We start from the raw sequence: 17533 nt of genomic DNA, 5'->3' as shown, positions 1-17533 counted from the left end.
AAAAAAAAAAAAAAAGGTGAGTATTCACCGAAAGGTGAGGAGTTTGCATCTATGTAGATCAGTCGAGACAAATACATCTCGCAGTTTTCCACTTCTCTCTCCATTAATATGGCAATTTTTCTAGAAATATCAGATGTTTGACTGCAGTGTCTCGACAAACGAATGCAAATGTCAAATGACAACGTTATACCAGGTGTGATGAACGTCGGTCCTGGAGAGCCACAGCTCTGCAGAGTTTGGCTTCAACCCTAATCAAACACACCTGAACGAGCTGATCAAGGTCTGGTGAGGTTTTATTAGGGTTGGAGCTGAACTCTGCAGGGCTGCGGCCACCCCTGATGTATACGATTGGCTCTAGCTGTGTGTTGTGACAGAAGCGTTGTTTGTCTGCTCTGTGTGTCAGGATTCCTCTGGTTCTGGTGTCGAGCGGCTCCAGCTCCACATCCCTTCACACTCTGGCCACGCGTGACTGGTACAGTCAGGACATCTGTGTGCGCTGCCAGAAGGATCTACTGCAGGCGTGCGACTCGCTGCTGTCCAGCTGTCCCGTCACAGACTCTCAGGAGATCTGATCGCTCTGTCCTTCTATATGCTCCTTTATCTGTCAGTGGTGTTCGTGTGTTTTCCTTGTTGGGTTGGTTGTTCACAGTGTGGCACCATGTTGGTTCTAGATGTTTGTTTTCCACCAGTTGCATAGTTCGTTTTAAGGTTTTGCATTATGAACAAATTAAATAAATGTGCTGAACATTTTTTACTGTTTGTATGCATATGGAGCGCAGTGATGATGGCCTTCGCTGCAGTTTAAAGAAATATCAAAGGCAAGCCCACAGTGATGTTTCGCAATGGTTTAAAAATAACTAAAATAGTCCTTAACTACTTCAATTAAAGAATAAGTCAAATTAAGTTTTCATACTAATTCTAGTGAATGTTTTGGAGTAGGGTTATTTGGGAGTGTCACATTTCAGTTAGATGATCCACATTCTTATGCCATTTTGTCATGAGGGTCTTGAGATTTTCAAATTAAGTTTTCATACTAATTCTAGTGAATGTTTTGGAGTAGGATTATTTGGGAGTGTCACATTTCAGTTAGATGATCCACATTCTTATGCCATTTTGTCATGAGGGTCTTGAGATTTATTTTTTTTTATTTGTGGACAAATGAAAAATATTGTAGGGCTTGACTGAACCATTCAGAGGACAATAATTTGATTGTAACCTTTATGGTTTTGAGCTAGTAGTGAAATTTAAAGGGGACACATTATGCCCCTTTTTACAATATGTAATATAAGTCTCTGGTGTCCCCAGAATGTGTCTGTGAAGTTTCAGCTCAAAATACTCCACAGATCATTTGTTATATCATTTTGAAAATGCCTATTTTGAGTGGAAGCAGAAACACGCTGTTTTCGGGTCTATGTCTTTAAATGCAAATGATCTGCTGCTCCCCGCCCCCTTTTCCAGAATAGAGCTGCGCCATTACAGCTGGTATCTGCTAAAAACATCTGTTTTGGTTCATGTTTATCGCGCTGAAATCATGCATTTTAAACCATATTAGTTTAAACTTCTGATAGATGGTTTCCTGTGTGCACACATCCGAAGCACACGCACAGAAAGCGGCTGTCACAGCATGTGAGTACTAAACTAAGTTCTCATTCACACACAAGTTTACGTTAAACACACACACGAGTTACAAAAACAGTGGGTTATGTCTGTGAAGGTAAACAGCTGGGAAATAAATCGCTTGTTTATTTTAGATCTGTGTGGCAGCAGCAATATACAGTAAATAAATCAATAAATGCACTGCTCTGTTGTCTCCTCTGAGGCTGGGACTCTAAACAGTGTTCTGTGCTCGTCTGTGCAGCCAAACACAGAACAGTTAGCGTATTTTGCTCAAACTTTCACCACGGCATTAGAGCTGGTACACCGTTGTCGCTTGCAAAAACACAATGACGGGGCCATGGGTGCAAACTGACAGATTAGTTGTGAAGTTCTGTCTGATTGGGATGTAAAAACAGAATCAATCTTGGTTGCCAATTCACCAAACCAGTGGAACATGTTGCTTGGTTTGGTTTAGTGTTTGAGTTGTTTAATTAACTGCATGTGTACCCTGAAACCCATAAATTGGATTTTTTTATGCATAATTTTTTATTAGACTTTATTGTTAGTAAATATTTCCTTTAACCATTTAAAATGTTCCTTTTTTAATTCGGTTAGGTACTGATGCCTGATATTACTGAAGAATAAACAAAAGGACCATTTAGCAATGGATTATTGTCTGACAGTAATGCCTAATGTCTTCATACGGTCATAAACTCCTAGTTAAGCAATGTATTACTCATTAATGATGTTGAAATATTTTTTTTTATAACATGAGGCATTGTTTACATGAAGTAGAGGTATAGCATCATATAATCTGATAATAATACCCAGTTGAACATTTCATAAAGATCAAGCTCTGTCAAAAATAAAATATTTATTTTGTTAATGATCTCTGGAATCAAAACAAAAATGTATAATATAAATATATAAGCTACAGTTATATAATTAAGCAAGATTTTGTTTAAAACACTGCACAAACGTTACTGAGGCAGAATGAGAGTCTACTGAAAAAACTCAAAACACAATAGTACCATAATGTGAAGAGTTAGTGAGTCTATCTTCGGACACAGGAAAAAAAAAACGTAGTTACTGTCTAACTTTAACCCTAATCAAAAAATAAAAAGAAAAACAATAATGACTAACCATCCATCAAAAAAATAAAATAAAAATCTAACCATAACACGCCCCAAAAAAAGAAAAAACAACCCATCCAAAAAATAAATAAAAAACGACCCATCCATCCATCCAAAAAAAATTTATAAATAAATAATAAACGACCCATCCATCCATCCAAAAAAATAGATAAATAAAAAACGACCCATCCATCCATCCAAAAAAATAAATAAATACAAAAAGAAAAACAACCCACCGATTCGTCCATCCAAAAAAAAAAGGAAAAACAACCCACTGATCCGTCCAAAAAAAGAAAGAAAAAATATAACCAACCCACACCCATTCATCCATCCAAAAAAATAAAAACTTAATAAAAAAATAAATAATAATAATTAATAAGACAACATAACTAACCCCATCCCATACATCCATCAAAATAAAGTAAAAATAATAATGAAAATCATTATTCGTCTTTATTATTCGGCATCGTCTGTAATTCACCCAAAACATAGACCTCTATATAAACTGAATAAATAAGAAACTGTATAAATGTGTTCAGCATGCTGCAACAAATATTTTTCGGAATTTTAAGTCATAAAATGCGCAGGATATATTAAAATTCATCGCAAGCTTCTGCGGGCACGTAAAATGATAGTGGGGCAGTCGTGCCGGTGCCCTCCCGAACTCAACAGCGCCCCACACATTGTACAATGTAAATCTGTGGTGAAACGTGGAACTGCAGCACGCTCTAATTGAGAGCCATTTGGGCAGTTTTGAGACTGCCCTGCTTATTTTCACGTTAACTTATCTTGCTTCAGATCAGGAAGATTTCAGTCAGATTCTGCTATATGTGCCTGCATCAGATCAGTAACTAGCTAGAATGTCTGTTTTTCTATGTGGAGTAGTGTTTTAAATTAATTAAAGTGTTAATCCTTTAGTTTAAGTGCTCACGTGAAAAGCCTTTATGTTGTGTTTGATTTATGTGTTCCTCTACATTCCTAAATTTGTCTACATTCTTAATCAACATTCGGAGACAATCATTTTATAGCATTCTGTGTGTGTGTGTGTGTGTGTGTACTTCGAGCCTGTCAATCATCATTAGCGTGCCGCGGCCTACAGGCTGAATAACAAGACATTGGATCTCTGCAAAAAGTGTGCGCGCGCATGTGTTCAGCGATTAGACTATGAAGCATAAACTTTCTTGAGTTTATTATGAACTAGCGCTACGACCCAGAATCTGTCCCACCTAAATTTAGGTCAGGAGCCGCTACTGTCAGATGCCCATGTAACCAGCGAGACGCTCCATATTTATAGCCAATCTCAGTGACGTCACAATGAGGCGCTCTAAGTGCGTGTGACGTCACTCGTGGAATTCTCTCTCGAGCGCTGAGCGGTCAGACTCGCGCGCTCCGCTGAGTGTTTCCTCAACGCCACGATTTCCTCGCATCGAACCTGACGTGTCTGACACCTCAGGTGTGTTCTAACAAATACCTCAGAGACCCCAGAGTAAAATACAGCTACTAGACCCCTTGCCATTTAGCGGTTTATACTTTAGTTTTTTAATAACTGTTTACATTTGCTATAAACTTTAAATGCACCATACAAGTAAATCTATGTGATAATTAAACTCAAGCTGTAATAGCACAGAGTTCCTCTGCATTATGCCATGAAACAGCCGCTTGTGTCAGTCATTGAGTCCAAGCAGTGGCTCCTGAGACAGTTCAGGGATACAATACATTGTCATGTGTCTTTTCAAGTGTTTTTAACTCGGTTCACGTGATGTGTGTACTGCTAGGCATCTTTGGTTTCCTCTTGTGTAATTTGGATAAAAAATGTGGCACACCTAGAGCCACCTTGTGGCCGATTCTCACCAAAAATACAGTCTCATGTAGGTCATAACCACTCAGGGTGAGCAGCCTTCTGAAACCTAAAATGACAAATGGACACCCCGGTCTGTTTGGGCCTAATGGACATGCTCGCACTGCGCCCATTGTAAAAAAATAAAAATAAAAAATCAGCAAGAATGCAAGTGCACATGATTTGGGACGGGTCCTACAACCTCAGTCTCTGAGGCACAGGCATGTTTAGGGCAGAAAAAGAAGTGGAAAAACAGTACAAATACAATAGAGTTCCACCACCTTTGGTGCCTGGAGCCCTAACTACTACTAATTTTAGTTTAGAGGACATTAAATGGGACATAACACACATAGTTTCTGCCAATCTCATGTTAATCTTGAGTACAGTAGTATATTGTATCCTTCATATCTCAGAAGAGTCTTTAGTTTTATCAGATTTATAAAAGAGAGATACAGCTGTACTGCTTCTCTCCGAAACACGAGCATGCACAGCCTTTGCGTAGCGATTAGGGCTGCCACCTTCAGCCTCAGGCAAAATAAGAGGCGCCCATATAATCAGTGAGGAACTCATAGCTCAACAATAAAGCATGAGAAAACATGCTCAACTATGTAAACTTGCAACAGAACACATTAATATTCTTATTTTAAATTTGATTATTTATAATTATTAATTATTATTAGTCTTTTTTGACAGTTCTGCAGCTGTTACCTGGATGGGATGAATTTTTTTTATTTTTTATTATTCATTTGATAAAATTAGGACTACATTATTATGCAGTATGTCTACCAAGCTCTGATAATGTATGGAATATTATATTAACAGACTGTCCAACTTTTAATAAAACAATAGGCCGATACCTTTAGAAGCACGTATATGTTTGTCACTTAAAGGTATGGTTCGCCCAAAAATGAAAATTTTGTCATAATTTACCCAGGTTGTTCTAAACCTACATGAAGTTCTTTCTTCTGTTGAACACAAAAGAAGATACTTTGAAGAATGAGGGTAACTAAACAGCTGCTGGTCCTCAGTAACTTCCACAGTAGAGAAAAAATACTATCAGAGTCATTGGGGACCAGAAACTGTTTGGTTACCCACATTCTTCAAAGTATCTTCTTTTGTGTTCAACAGAAGAAAGAAATTATTACAGAGGGGTATTGCACAAAAGTAGAATTAAGAAAGCCAGGATGAGAACGTGCAGCTATGTCAAGCCAGGTGTAGATAGTTGGGATAAGTGCACGTTCACGGCACTCTTAAACGGACCACAGGATCGATCACTGATGCAAAAATGGATAAAACCACGCGGCATACTTTTACTAATTGAACTTACTGTACAGCACTGTGGTCAACTTAGTTGTTTTATTAGGTGCTTTATAATTAAAGTTGGAGTTGAATTAATTTGTTGTGGTAATTCTATAGTTCAGGGGTGATGAACGTCGGTCCTGGAGAGCCGCAGCCTTGCACAGTTTTGCTTCAACCCTAATCAAACACACCTGAACAAGCTGATCAAGGTCTGAAGGGTTACTAGAGATGAGTTTTAGTTAGGGTTGGAGCTGAACTCTGTTTGCCACCCCTGCTATAGTTGCTGTGGTGATATAACAACTATAGTAATATAAACAAATTAATTTACCCAATACTGTACTAAGTTTTCTACAACTATTATACTACAATACACTACAGTTTACTGTAGTAAAAACTAAAGTATACTACAGTGTTTATTACAGTTTATCAGTTCACTATAGGTAATACTACAGTATGCTGTAGCATTCATTAACAAGTGTTGTAAATGATATATATAATACACTTAACTAGCCTATAGTATGGTTCAAAAACACTATAATTACTATAGTATTTTTTGACAAAATTTACTGGTATTACTATCCTTATTTGTTCCCCATAACGCAGGGAATACCAGACACACACACACACACACACACATTTCGGTGTCATCGATAGAGGTTAATAATACTGTGTTTACATAACACATAATACTGTGGTTTGGAGAGTGTTATTATGAATCGCGTGGCAGCGCAGTAGCGGCACAGTCAGACTTTGCTCGACGACTGTCACAGCTTTTAAAACACCGGCAGCTTCATCATTCCCAGCTAACACCTTCATCATCATCATCATCATCATCACATTCTTCATCCTCAGAGTCTCAACATGAGTGGAGATCATGCACGCAAACCGCACCAGGTACCACTTTCTAGCATGTTCTCCATATTGAACCATTCTCGCAGGACATGTCTGCATATATTTGCAATAAAGATGCTCTGTGATTGCAATAAACTTTACAAACGAAAAGTTACGATTGCACGCAAAAGGACAACATTGCAATGGCCCAACGCCAACTTTACGCGCGAACTTTACGATTGTATGCGTTTGTGTTATTGACATGTAACCTAATATCTTCAAATGCTGTATAAATGTGTGTTTCAGATGCAGTCTGGGTCTAGGACTACAGTAAGTGTTTTTACAGCGGTATGAAGAGATGAAGCGCTCATGACGGCTAAACACAGTGAGATGAAGCAGAAATGTCCCGTCTGCAGCGCTCACTGCCGTCTATTGTTCAGCGCTGTGAAATCACACTTAACACCTGAAATACCTCACACCGAGATCACATTCGTGTAGAGAGGTAGATAGATTAGCGGAAAACGACGGTCATCGTGTCGGTTTCGAAGGCTAACGGGCTGAATTTGTGCGCTGAAAGTGAGGAAAGGCTGCGTGAGGACTTCGTCTCTGCGCCATCTTCTTTTCTCTGAACATAAGCAGCGTTTCTATGAGAGACAGCAGCATTAATAACGATAATGTGCAGCACTGTCACTACTAGCTCAATATGGTAAGCAGATGTGTTCCCACCAAACCCCAGCTGGTCATAATACAGTCATATGAAAGAAGCTTTTGCTATATCTCTGTCATTTCTGTGAGCCACAACTGTGGTATCTCACTGGTGTTTGGCCAAAACTATGGTTAGTAACATTAATATAAAAGTACTGTCATGTAGTATACCTGGCATATTTCCTGGCATTTACCATGGTAATACTATGGTTTGGGTTATATGAATATGGTAATCATTCAGTATATAGGTGGACACAAAATGAAGGTTACAAAATGCATCTTATCTTGCTTTACAGTCCCTGTTGAAACTCCTGTACGCTGATATTACTCTCTAAACACTCCTTCAAACTGCCTGAAAAACGTCTACAGGTGCATTTCAATAAATTAGAATGTCGTGGAAAAGCACCCAAACAATCCCAAAGACCACACACACTTGCAAACACAACATACACCCACGCTTGATCACTCACGCTCACAACCCCACGCACACATATCTTTCTGTTGACCGTGGCTTACGCCGTTGAAATCCAGCTGCAGTAACAGTTGTTCGCTGCTCTTCCCTGATCTCCACAGAAACCAGAGTATATTGTAGTGAACAGTGATGCTATCAGGTCACCCATAAGCCTATATACCCTGCCCACTTTAAACCGTGGAATAAAAAGCACTTTTTTGTTTAGTTGATCTATTTGTCACTTTGAGTTCTGGTTTAATTTCAAGCCTGTTAGATTAGCCGAAGTCAAGTTAGGACTGATGTTTAACAATGATTATACAGGAAGTTACATTATTTGAGCTATTTCTAGTTAGTTATTTTGGAAAGTATGCTTATTTTTAACCCTCATTTGCTCTTCGGTCATTTTTGATCAAATATTTTGAGTTTTTTTTTTTTTTGAATGTTTTACTTCATCGAAATGGTATAAACCTGATAAAAGTTTTGGCACTTGCTATGTGAATACACACACACACACACACACACACACAAATAAATAAATAAAATTAAATAAATAATGACATGATTTGAAAAGGTTAAATGGTTCTGAAAAAAATTTATTCATTTCATTTTCATGTTCATTAAATGGATTAAAACTACTGCATAAATATAATTTGGTATCATAATATCCCCTGAACATTCAAAGAATGAAATAAAAATATCGTTAACAGTTAAGGCACCAATTCCCCCTATTAACTATAACTAATTGCTTATTAGCATGCCTATTATTAACATAGTGGCTGTTCATTAGTATTTATAAAGCATATATTCTGCATGACCAGATTCTACATCCCTAATTCTACCCAATACCTAAACTTAACAGCTACCTTACTAACTATTAATAAGCAGCAAATTAGGAGTTTATTGAGGAAAAAGTCATAGTTAATGGTTTGTTAATAGCGAGAATTGGACCTTAAAATAAAGTGTGACCAAAATACCAAACTAAAATATAGTACATTCATTTCATTGAAATAAAAAAGGCCTCCACACAAGGATCACTAGAGGGTTAAGTAAATGTAAGAGATTAATATTTGTATACATATAATTGGGTGTAATTCTGAGAAGATGCGTCTTTTGACATTGAAAGGTGAGTTTTTTTGAGCTGCCAGACAAACCCCATGCAGTCATTGGACTGGCTTCACGATCTAGTGCACTGCCAAAGCATCACGTTTTACATGTTTCATGGTGGTCTTACATTTTTCAGGTGCTCTTAAATGATACAGTAGCACAAAAGCAAGTTGCACATGAAGAATTGAATGAGAACAACACATTGTGTTTGTACATGACCAGATCACTGATGTGCTGTTTTACTGCACTAAGTATATATTAACTCTGTGATGCATGCACTAAGTAATAATAATGTGTTTTATGTCCATCTGAGTTGATGTTTCAATCTAACCTTGTCTCTGATTGAGAAATGTGCTAGGTGTAATGCGGTTGAGAAGCGGACTAGAAATGGAAGACCAGGATAAAGATGGTTTGACTTTTTTTTTTCCCCATGATGAAGAATTGAATTATATGATGTTATCTAGGCTTATTGCTCGTTTTCTCAACTGAAACTAATATATAAAAATAAATATTTAATCAGTTATTAATTGACATGACTTGCTAGACAATTGCAAAAAAATAGGCATATACAACTGACTATACAAAAGACTGATCTTTCATTTTGTCCGTGTTTTTTCTGTGTAAATGAATAAAATATAAATTAAAAGTGTCCAAAATCTTAATAAGTGTAATGGGTGCACTTACTCAATATATGCTATCATAATCTATGATTACCATATTCATATACTATGGTGTTTATGTGGTGCAACAGGGTAACAAAGTACCTTTCTGGTATTTATTGCTAGTTAAGAATTGCAACACAAATCCTATAATAACAACGCAATATACTGGTAATTGTTATTATGATGTATGTAGCATCGTGTAGTGTGAAATAGTTTCATTTATACCAGTTACATGATACTGTATCAAGTAATTGCATATCACTGACATTTGAGGGGCGTATCACTGTGCCAATTGCTTTTACTAATGTTGTATTAAAGGTTCACCCAAAAAATGAGAATTTGCTGAAAATATATTCACCCCTAGGCCACCCAAAATATAGCATTGCATCACTTGTTCAGCAATGGATGCTCTGCAGTGAATGGGTGCCGTCAGAATGAGAGTCCAAACAGCTGATAAAAACATCACAGTAATCCACACCAGTCCAGTCCATCAGTTAATGGTAGGGCTGTCCTCAACTAAGGATTTTTCTGGTCGACTAGTAGTTGTTCATTTTAAGCATTAGTTGACTAATCACACGTTTATTAATAAACCATTTAAATCATTATTATGAGCCTTTAATTGCCTACGTAGCCTAATAAGAGCTCAAGCGCACGAATAAAGCTTGCCACAGCACATCGGCAGAAGTAATGGTTATGAATGTGTCAGTGAAAAACAGTAAGGAGACTGCATTAACATTTTAATAATTCACTGATAAACTAGTGCTTTCTTTGTTTCGGTTTAAGAGAGGAATTTGGCGACACTGACTCCGCAGTACTGCTGCGCCTGTCTGCATGTTTCATACGGATTACATAATCTGAGAATATTTGTTGAAGTGGTTTATTTGAAAGTAGACATTTCACTCTCTATAGATATATTTTTAATGTCTGTAAGGTAAAGATATACACGGAGTTTCGCGCTCAAGTTCACAGAGACCGAGACGGCAGAAAGCGTATCATGTTTGCTTTCATTATTTTACAAAAGCACATTGTTTTGTTGTTATTGTGAGTGCACACAAATAAACGTAAAGTCTTTACAGATTTGAAAGATGTATTACTCATATCTGTATGAGCAAAAGTGACGGAGTATTTTAAGAGCAAGTGTATTACCACATAGACCAGCCGTTAACGATCTGCGTTACTTCGCCAATGTGGATTTTTTTTTCTGCGACTAAGTGACTAATAAAATTTTGGTCGACCAAGCCTTTTCTGGTCAACTAATGATTAGTCGACTATTAGGGGGCAGCCTAATTTAGTGTCTTGAGAAGCGTCTTGTTTGTAAAATCTTCTGTTGTCGTCTCACAACAAAATCCACCCACACACTTGTTTTGAACTGTTCTGGACTGTTTTCAATCTGTGCATATTTCTCTCCTGATTCAGACGAGATGACTTTTTCACTGGAGAAAGCAATTATATTTTAGCTGGAAACAGCAGTTTGAAGTTGAAAACATCTTAATGATGGAGTTTCTCAATACAAACACACAGCTTTTCTTACTCGTGGATTATTGTGACGTTTTATCAAGGTCAAGGTCAAGTTTATTTATATAGCACCTTAAAAGCAACAAGTGCTGACCAAGGTGCTGCACAACCACAACATCAGAAAAATCAACTAACAAAAGCATTAAGACAATATGCAATTTGAAATCATTAAATAATACAATAAGTAATGCAAGACATCACCAAACAAACAGAAACAAAACAAAAAAGTATTTTCAAGTTAAGCAAAAGCCTGAGAAAAAAGATTTGTTTTAAGAGATGATTTTGCGTTACAGTAATCCAGCCTTGTTGAAATTAATGCATGAATAACAACCTCTAAATCATTCAAACTGAGAAAACATTTCAGCTTGCGAAGCCCCTTAAGCTGCAAAAAACTGGCTCTGACTACAGAGTTAATTTGTTTGTCAAATCAGCTGTTTGGACTCTCATTCTGACGGCACCCATTCACTGCAGAGGATGAGCAAATGATGCAATGCTACATTTGAAGACACAAACTCGTCTACATCTCGGATGGCCTGAGGGTCAGTCAGTTTTCAGCAAATTTTCTTTTTTGGGGCAAACTCTTCCTTTAATTCAAATGAATTATTATGAATTTCATTGAGATTCATGGCATCTCTGAATCTAAACCTGTCTGGTTTTCTCGCTGGTCTTTATGACACTTTATTGTTTTTGGCTCAGATTCACACAAACATAAAGACAGAGAACACAATCACAAAGAGCACAAGAGAGACAAGGAGCGAGAAAACTCGAAGAACGGCAACAGGTGATTCTTTTTATTACTTTGTTATTTTGACCATTTTTTTCAAGGTTTGTAAACACCATTCATTGCTCCTCGTACGCAGACCTCTGTTCTTTATCCAGCTTTGGCATATTGATCTGCTGTAAGAGTTTGCAGTCCCGCCCGTTTCAATGGCATTAGTCATCACCAGAGATTCATTTATCTAGTGTCCTAAAGCAGAAACTCATCTTTTTTTCATTTGTTTTACAGTGAACACAGACGCTCTTTTGAGAAGAAGCATCGAGAGAAAGAAAAAGAGCGGCTTAAGCACAAAGAAAAGCAAAAAGAAGAAAAGGTGGATTTATTTGTGCCATGCCAGACAGTTACAAAATGTAATGAATGAAATAATGTGTCTGTTTGAACATTTATAAATCTTACTTTGGGTGTGTCTTTGTATTTTTGTGAAGTTTCGTAGTTCTGATGGGAAATATCGAGATAAAGAGAACGGCTTTGTAAGGTAAGACAAGCGATGTTCCTCTTTTATAAGTCGCAGTGTTTTGATTTGCACATTGGAAAATATAAATTGTCTGTTATTTTATATATGTACCAAGATAAACATTTCAGGTTTTTCACTTTGTAATCTTTCAGGCCTGTTGGATAAATTTGACCTGTGGTGTAATTAAAAAAAAAAGTTATTTAAAATGACGCGTCCCACGGCTTATGCATTGTTTCAGCTCTCTGTCAATTAAAGTGGAAGAGGACAAAGGCTATCATCACCCCATCAGACATGAGAAACCTCTCAAGAGAGAGCGGGATGAAGACGAGTATGTGCAATACGGATCAATTCCCATCATCCTCAGCACATGCACTCGTTTGCTAAACCCATAATATTTCTGTTTGTGAAGCAGGTATGAACACAAACCCAAAAAGGTAAAAGTGGACAATGAGAAGAAAGTGAAAAAACAGGAGGACAGTGACTATGAGGAGAGGGAGGTATGCATCACTCTTTCTCCTGAACTATCTACTTGGCTTTGGATTGCTACTCATGTCAGATCTGACCCGTCCAGGAAAAGAAACCGAAGAAGAGGACCAAAGAGGTCAAGAAAGACTCCACTGGAGGGAAGAAGAAAGCCAGAGACGAGCCGGAGGAGAAGTGGAAATGGTGAGACATAATCGAGACAAACCTGTACTTTAAAAAAAAAGTCAAATGTTTCTCCCTTCTTGTCTTTCTGCGATGTTTGTCTGTGTCTTCCTCTGTTTCTCAGGTGGGAAGAGGAGAAATGCACAGATGGCTCCAAATGGAGGTTTCTGGAGCATAAAGGGCCCGTGTGTCCCCCGCCGTATGAACCCCTGCATGCCAGACCGTATCAGATTTTATTATGATGGTGAGGAGTGTTGACCTTTGACCCCGCCACCTGTCCGCTATCAAATTCAGCTCAAAAACACTACACAGTACTATCCTAAAATCATTACAGATTGACCAATAATGTTTTTTTTTTTGTTTGTTTTTTACAACCAATACAGTTACTTTAAGTTAATTTGCCTGTAAAAAGTGCTGTTTCCTGTTAAATGTTTAGCGCTGAGGATTTGTTTGGGTTTTTTTTTTTCCAGATGCCTTCATTTATACCCTAGTGAAAAATAAATATACTAAAATGTATTTGAAATACATTTATTTCATGCTAAGTATACTATAGATACAATTACATATTTCTGTATTTAATAAAAATACCCTGCAATTGTACTTTTGTTATACTAAACTGGTATACTTAAAGGCAGGGTAAGTGATTTTTCAAAAACACTTTAGAAAACTGATTCGGGCCGAATCGCAAAACAAACTTGTAGCCAATCAGCAATAAGGGGTGTGTCTACTCGTGATGTGGAGGAGAGCGCTTTCAGTGCATGGGATGGACATTAGCCGAGCCGAGCGACAGAAAGATAGCAAAAACAAAAGAGGAAAGTAGACATGGTGTAACATTGGTTTTGCTTTGTTTCACAGAACTAATCGTTGCCTGGGTTGCGTACGTATATGTGGGGCGGAGCTATCAAAATAGGGGCAAGACCCTTTTGGGGTAGGGGCGTGTTTGTTTTGGTGATTTCAAATATCAACATTGGCTACCAGAAATCACTTACTCTGCCTTTAAAGTCTGTTAAACTGGAACAACTCATTTTGTACTTAATGCACTTTAATTGTGCTGAAGTCCAACTAAAGATATGCTTAGTATATGTGATTGTGCTAAAGTGGAACTATTGCAAGTATACTTCATGTACACTTTAAATATCTTGCATTTAAAGATCGTACAGTCCTTATTAATAGTGACATTTAAACACATTTTAGGCTTAATATTAAGAAATGTGCATTGTGCACAAGTGATACTCCAAATAAAGTATAATTATAATTTTTATTAAGTCTTGAGCGACATGTCAGTAAATATGTTAATAGATTTGAACTATACTTATGTATTTTAAATATATTACTTTTTTACTTAGGTTCAGTTTACCTAGTATGCTTTTTAAAAGAGATAACTTATTAATTAGAAAAGACAAAAATAAATGTCACAAATAGTCAATTTCTAAAAAAAGAAATAGTGTCAGCATGCACGATGAGTGTATATTGTGGTGTATGATGAGGATGTCTTCAGATGTTGAGATAATTATCATGTGGTCCACAGGAAAGGCCATGAAACTGAGCCCTGGTGCAGAGGAAGTGGCCACGTTTTATGCAAAAAATGCTTGACCATGAATACACAACTAAAGACATATTTAGAAAGAACTTCTTTAAAGATTGGAGGAAGGTAACACACTTTTCAACACATTGCTGCTGTCAGTATTCTGTTCACAAATGCCACTTTTAAAGGAATAGTTTTATCAGCAGCTGGAAATGTGCAAACATTTGAAATTGTTCTTACAGAAATATTGTCTCACAAATGTTTCTTGTAAGGAAATGACATCAGAGGAGAAGTCAAAGATCACAGAGCTGAAGAAATGTGACTTCACTGAGATGCACGAGTACTTTAAAGCACAATCCGAGGCCAGAAAACAGATGTCAAAAGAGGAGAAACAGGTTAGTGTGTCACTGCACCTGAATCTACGCAAACACACACACGCAGAAACTATTTCAACTATTATTCAGTCGATCAATTTGTCATGTCTATCTATCTATCTATCTGTCTGTCTGTCTGTCTCTATCTATCTATCTATCTATCTAAAAACTAAAATAAACAAATGTAGTTTGTATTAAAACTTGAAGTATTATATGTATTTATAGTTATATTTGTGATGATGAAGCTGCAGTTTAGTACATTTAAGATATATTAACTTAAATGTACAGTAATATCAAATAGCACACTACAGTTAAAATTAAGATTAAGTACTTTACATGTGTATGCAAGCACATGTAAGGTAGTATGTTAGTCAACACATCATAATAAGTGTACTTTGAAGCTCGACAAAGTAATGATAATGATTTAAAATGCATTTTAACGTAAAAGTTTTAATTTGACATTATTGTAACGCACACTTCTTAAAGTGTACTTAAGTGTGTTAATAAACAGCCATGAAAAGAAACTCTCTTTAAGTCACTTAAGTGGCATTTTTATGTCATTATTATTATAGTATCTGCAAGTACAGATTTGAAGTACACTACAAGTGCACATACCATGCACACTTCTTTCTCACAAGTGTTAGTTTAGTGGTTAATAATCAGAGGAATTGGCTGTGCTGATCAGAGCGCTTGACCTGAGGCAGCCCATATATTTAACTGACTATTGTTGTTGTTGTTGCTCACCGCTCATAGAGGAGTTGTTTATCCTGAGAGCGTGTCAGAGGGCCGCTTCCTGAGTGTGTTGTGGCCGGCCTGATCCTGTTTTGCTTTGGCAGATGTGTCATGCTCAAACTCTGATAATATCTTTCATACAGATCTTCAACAGAAGGAATGTCAGTTTTCCTCATTAGATTTCACTGTCAAGTTAAAACAAATCCTTTTATCAACAAGCAGTAAAACTGTAAATTGTACTTTGAATATGATGGTCCTCCGTTGTCTGTTGTCCTCAGAGATTCGGTTCAACCTAAAGCGCCTCTGGGCACCAGGTGGAAGGAAGTTCGTCATGATAATAAAGTCACGTGGCTGGTGTCGTGGACGGAGAACATTCAGGGCTCCATCAAATACATCATGCTCAACCCCAGCTCCAGAATCAAGGTCAGAAACGGCCCAATCCCAGTTCTATTTTATATCCCTTCCCCTTGTCCCTTGAAACAGAGTGTCAAGGGGTAGGGATGAAAATATTCCCCTAAAATGGGACACCACTACTATACCGTTACACGTCATCGTCTAGCTCCTACAATAAACACACCTATACTGGTGTGCATTAGAGCCTTACCGTTCTATATAGTATTGCGCTGCTTACTGACACACACACACACACACACACACATACATGTTTGTTTCTGTGATGGCTATTGCTGTTGTTGTTGCTCACCGCTCATAGAGGAGTCGTTTATCCTGAGAGTGTGTCACATCTTTCATACAGATCTTCAACAGAAGGAACGTCATTTTCAAAATAACAGGTTTTCCACATTAGATTTCACTCTCTTGTTCGAATGAAACCGTTTTCAACACGCAGTAAAACCGTGATGACTGTGTCTGTTGTCCTCAGAGATTCAGTTCACCCTAAAGCGCCTCCAGGCACCAGGTGGAAGGAAGTTCGTCATGATAATAAAGTCACGTGGCTGGTGTCGTGGACGGAGAACATTCAGGGCTCCATCAAATACATCATGCTCAACCCCAGCTCCAGAATCAAGGTCAGAAACGGCCCAATCCCAGTTCTATTTTATATCCCTTCCCCTTGTCCCTTGAAACAGAGTGTCAAGGGGTAGGGATGAAAATATTCCCCTAAAATGGGACACCACTACTATACCGTTACACGTCATCGTCTAGCTCCTACAATAAACACACCTATACTGGTGTGCATTAGAGCCTTACCGTTCTATATAGTATTGCGCTGCTTACTGACACACACACACACACACACACATACATGTTTGTTTCTGTGAATTGTGGGGACTTTCCATAGACTTCTATTACTTTTATCCTGACTAAACGATATTTTCTATCCCCTAACCCAACCCTAACCCTAACCCTAAACCCACCCCTTACAGAAAACCTGTAGGCATTGTTACGCTTTCAGATAAACATCATTTACTATTTTTAATATTTTTTTTCCCCCTCGTGGGGACCGCAGGCCTGCATTATATTTTCCAGCAACGAGAGGATAAAATCTTTTTGAAGTAAACCCACTCATTGTAAAAAGAGATGCACAGACGCGTAGGCCTGTCACGATAACAACTTTTTGTTGTGCGATATATTGCCTCAGAAATAATTGCGATAAGCGATATTATTGTCATTTTAAAGACCATTTTATGCCACTGAATATATAATCATAATGTAGCAGCATAATAATGCAAGAAGGCCTACACACTTCCAAATGACAACACACTTTTAATTTTTAAGAATATTTAGATCATGGAAATTAAGTATCAAAATATTAGATACCTTAAAAAACCTGAATAAATAGTAAATAAAAATGTTTTAACAAAAAGTGCAAAGTAACAAGTAGAAAAAAGAAAAATGCACAAAGAACTTGTATGCGGATTTTTCCATCTACAGAT

At 37.4% G+C, this 17533-nt stretch overlaps 1 protein-coding gene and 1 pseudogene across 3 annotated transcripts in view; both read left to right on the top strand.

Annotated features, from left to right (window-relative positions):
- Nucleotides 1-750, top strand: part of LOC107723025 (protein spire homolog 1) — a 14818-nt gene extending 14068 nt beyond the window's left edge. For 2 of the 3 annotated variants that reach the window (XM_016531527.1, XM_016531526.1), the window contains one exon: nucleotides 404-750. In XM_016531527.1, the coding sequence (XP_016387013.1) occupies nucleotides 404-572 (169 nt within the window). In that variant the 3' untranslated portion in view covers nucleotides 573-750. The remainder of the gene's footprint in view (nucleotides 1-403) is intronic. The other variant, XM_016531528.1, reaches the window with a different exon arrangement.
- An 8593-nt stretch (nucleotides 751-9343) lies between these two features.
- Nucleotides 9344-17533, top strand: part of LOC107723007 (DNA topoisomerase 1-like) — a 24281-nt pseudogene continuing 16091 nt past the window's right edge.

The sequence above is a fragment of the Sinocyclocheilus rhinocerous genome, unplaced genomic scaffold (assembly GCF_001515625.1).
Source record: "Sinocyclocheilus rhinocerous isolate Xijiao unplaced genomic scaffold, SAMN03320098_v1.1 scaffold664, whole genome shotgun sequence".
In the NCBI taxonomy this organism is placed as follows: domain Eukaryota; kingdom Metazoa; phylum Chordata; class Actinopteri; order Cypriniformes; family Cyprinidae; genus Sinocyclocheilus; species Sinocyclocheilus rhinocerous.
This window is presented reverse-complemented; position numbering and strand designations above follow the sequence as displayed.